The sequence below is a fragment of the Haliaeetus leucocephalus genome, unplaced genomic scaffold (assembly GCF_000737465.1).
Source record: "Haliaeetus leucocephalus isolate CR32 unplaced genomic scaffold, Haliaeetus_leucocephalus-4.0 Scaffold646, whole genome shotgun sequence".
Taxonomy (NCBI): domain Eukaryota; kingdom Metazoa; phylum Chordata; class Aves; order Accipitriformes; family Accipitridae; genus Haliaeetus; species Haliaeetus leucocephalus.
In genome coordinates, this window is record NW_010973082.1 from 206,911 (window position 1) to 209,387 (window position 2,477).

The 2,477-nt window shown below is 49.7% G+C and overlaps 1 protein-coding gene across 1 annotated transcript in view; it reads right to left on the reverse strand.

Annotated features, from left to right (window-relative positions):
* Positions 1 to 356: 356 nt before the first annotated feature.
* CBX8 (chromobox homolog 8) overlaps positions 357 to 2,477 on the reverse strand; it is a 5,579-nt gene continuing 3,458 nt past the window's right edge. Inside the window, exons 2-4 of the mRNA XM_010578710.1 lie at positions 2,412 to 2,471; positions 2,247 to 2,313; positions 357 to 2,058 (exon numbers count right to left, since the gene is read on the reverse strand). Coding sequence (XP_010577012.1) covers positions 1,222 to 2,058; positions 2,247 to 2,313; positions 2,412 to 2,471 — 964 coding nt within the window. The 3' untranslated portion in view covers positions 357 to 1,221. The remainder of the gene's footprint in view (positions 2,059 to 2,246; positions 2,314 to 2,411; positions 2,472 to 2,477) is intronic.

The window sequence follows — 2,477 nt, forward strand, 5'->3', positions numbered from 1 at the left end:
ACTAGCATAAGAAAAGGGAAATATTTATTGTCTCTGAATGCATAAAGGTGGCTCTGGGATTTGTCAGAGATGTGGATATTACAAAACACTTTATCTGGAGTCTTCCAACAGTCTGAAGTGAACTGTGTTTGGGGGGAAAAAAAAAAAATAATAATCCACTTTCTATAGCAGTATAAAGCATCTAAATATGGGCAGTGACATGCTACCCTCCCAAACCTCTCTGGCATTTCAGGAATGTAAACAGAGGGGTTTTTTTTTGGGGTGTTTTTTTTTTTTTCTTTTTTTTTTTTTTTTTTTTTTTAGTGGGTGGGGGAACAGAATCAAGCGACCAGACAAAATGAAAACAGATTCTCAGCTCAGTCCCATCTCCCACAACTGCTACGACAACTCTATTAAAGTGCATTTCAGTATCACCCCTCTCAGGAACCTTACACACGCAAACCTCCTCTTCCTCCACAAGAAAAGGTAATTCAAGTTAATACTCCGCTAGAACAGTTTTAGCCTTTTTATGGATTTCTGCTTTTCCCCGCCCCGACTTTGTAGCAACATTATTTTTTTTGTTAGACTGGAAACGCCCCCTCCCCAACAATACTGTAAATTCAAGTGCTTACTTCAACTGTCAAGGGCAACAGTTCTGGATACAGCACACTTGATTGTACAAGCAACACCTTATATCACAATCAAGAAATCAGGGCACTTCGCCCTCCAAGGGAGTTAACACTTCCCCCTCCACCATCCATAGCATCATATGAAAAATAATAGTTAAAAAAACCCAGAACATAATTAGCTATGAACATCGTTCATTATGTACACCGGCTCCTGCAACAGATGCGTGAACTCCGTTAGTTCTCAGTTTTATTGTCCTTTCTAAGAGCAACTGAGCAGTCACTGTTGTCTCCATTTAAATAAAACAACTCAGAGTTGAAATATATATATATAGATATATATAAGCATTTTTTCTTAAATAACATATTTACATCTAATAGAAAATATAACTCTAGAGATAATCTTTCCAACGAAATGTAAGACGTGGAGGGGAAAAAAAAAACCAAACAAAAAAATGAATGAGCTAATGAATTTAGGACAGTTTCTAAATCCACTCCAGGACAAAAAATAAAGGGAAAAAAAAAAAAGAAAGAAAAAAAAAAAGGCCCACCAAGCTCTAACCAAGCTTTTGTCTGGATCTGACCGAAGAAAACCCCAGCACCACCTCCGACAAACTCATCGTTTCTCTTTAAAGAATCCTTGGTCCGTGCTGCTCTCCTTGATGGTGACGGTCAAAAAGTTAGAGGTCACATCAGTTACCACCACCTTCTCCAGGTTGTTGAGAGAAGGGCTCCAGGACTCCTCCTCGGGGTCCCCCAGGATCCTGGAGACGGGGATCCTGGCAATGAGGGAGGGCCGCCCCGCCTGGCCCCCCACGCCGTCGCGGTACAGGCTGCCCACAGCACCTGGGCTCACCGCGCCATGCAGGAGCTTGGGCCCACCAGGGTCCAGCCCCCCCTGCCCCTTGGGGTCCAGAAAGTCTGCCCGGTGCTTGGCCAGCCGGGGAGGGTAGCTCTCGGCGGCTCCCAGCTTGGCACCCACCTCGGCTCGGTTGGGGCCGGGCAGGGCGCCGGGGAGGTCGGGGTCCTGCCGCCTGGCCAGCTGGATGACGCTGTGTCCCGAGCTGAACTTGGCCGCCCCCGCCGCCTCCTCCATCTTCCTGGCCTTCAGGTAGTCCCCCACCTTGTCCCCCGGGTCCCCCAGTTTCCTCTTGGAGGCATCCAGAGTCTCTGCCAGGTCCTTGTAAAGCTCCTTCCTGGGCTTTGGGCCCCTCTTTTTGGGGGTCTCCCCGGGTTTCTCCTCCACGCGGATCACGCGGTCCCGGATGCTGTCTCCCTTGGGGGTGCCGGTGCTGGAGCTGCCCTGGGGAGCCAAGGCTATGTTTCTCAGTCCTTCCCTAGCCCGGGACGTGGAGCCCAGCTCCTGGGGGGACCTGCCGGGATACGGCACCCGGATCCCCCTGGAAGAGTCACTGCGGAATTCATAGGTTTTGGCTTTTGCTTTTGCCTGGGCCTGCAAAGAAGATAAATCAACCAGTGACTTTATTATCCTGCCATCCGGCTGCGTAATTACAACTTACAAGACAGGAGGCCGCCTCTGCAAGGAGCATCCTCCACGGGGGCCGGAGACGGACCCCTGCTCCCCGCCGCAGCGTGCAGCCCTGGCTGGCACCGGCTCGCACAGGGCTCTGGCCTCCTTACCTTTAACAGGAAGGTTTTGGGCTTGGGGCCTCGCTTTTTGGGCCCGTATAGCTCCATTTCTCGCTCCCTAGAGGTGTTAAAAAAACCAAAGCTTCAATTCAGCATAGCTACAAGACAGCAACATATTTACAAGCACAAGGGCTACAGCTAGCAAAGGCCTTGTACCTTTCCTCAAAGGCTGCGAGCAGCCGGGCATCCAGGATGTTTTCCTCGGGTTCCCAAGTGCTGTAC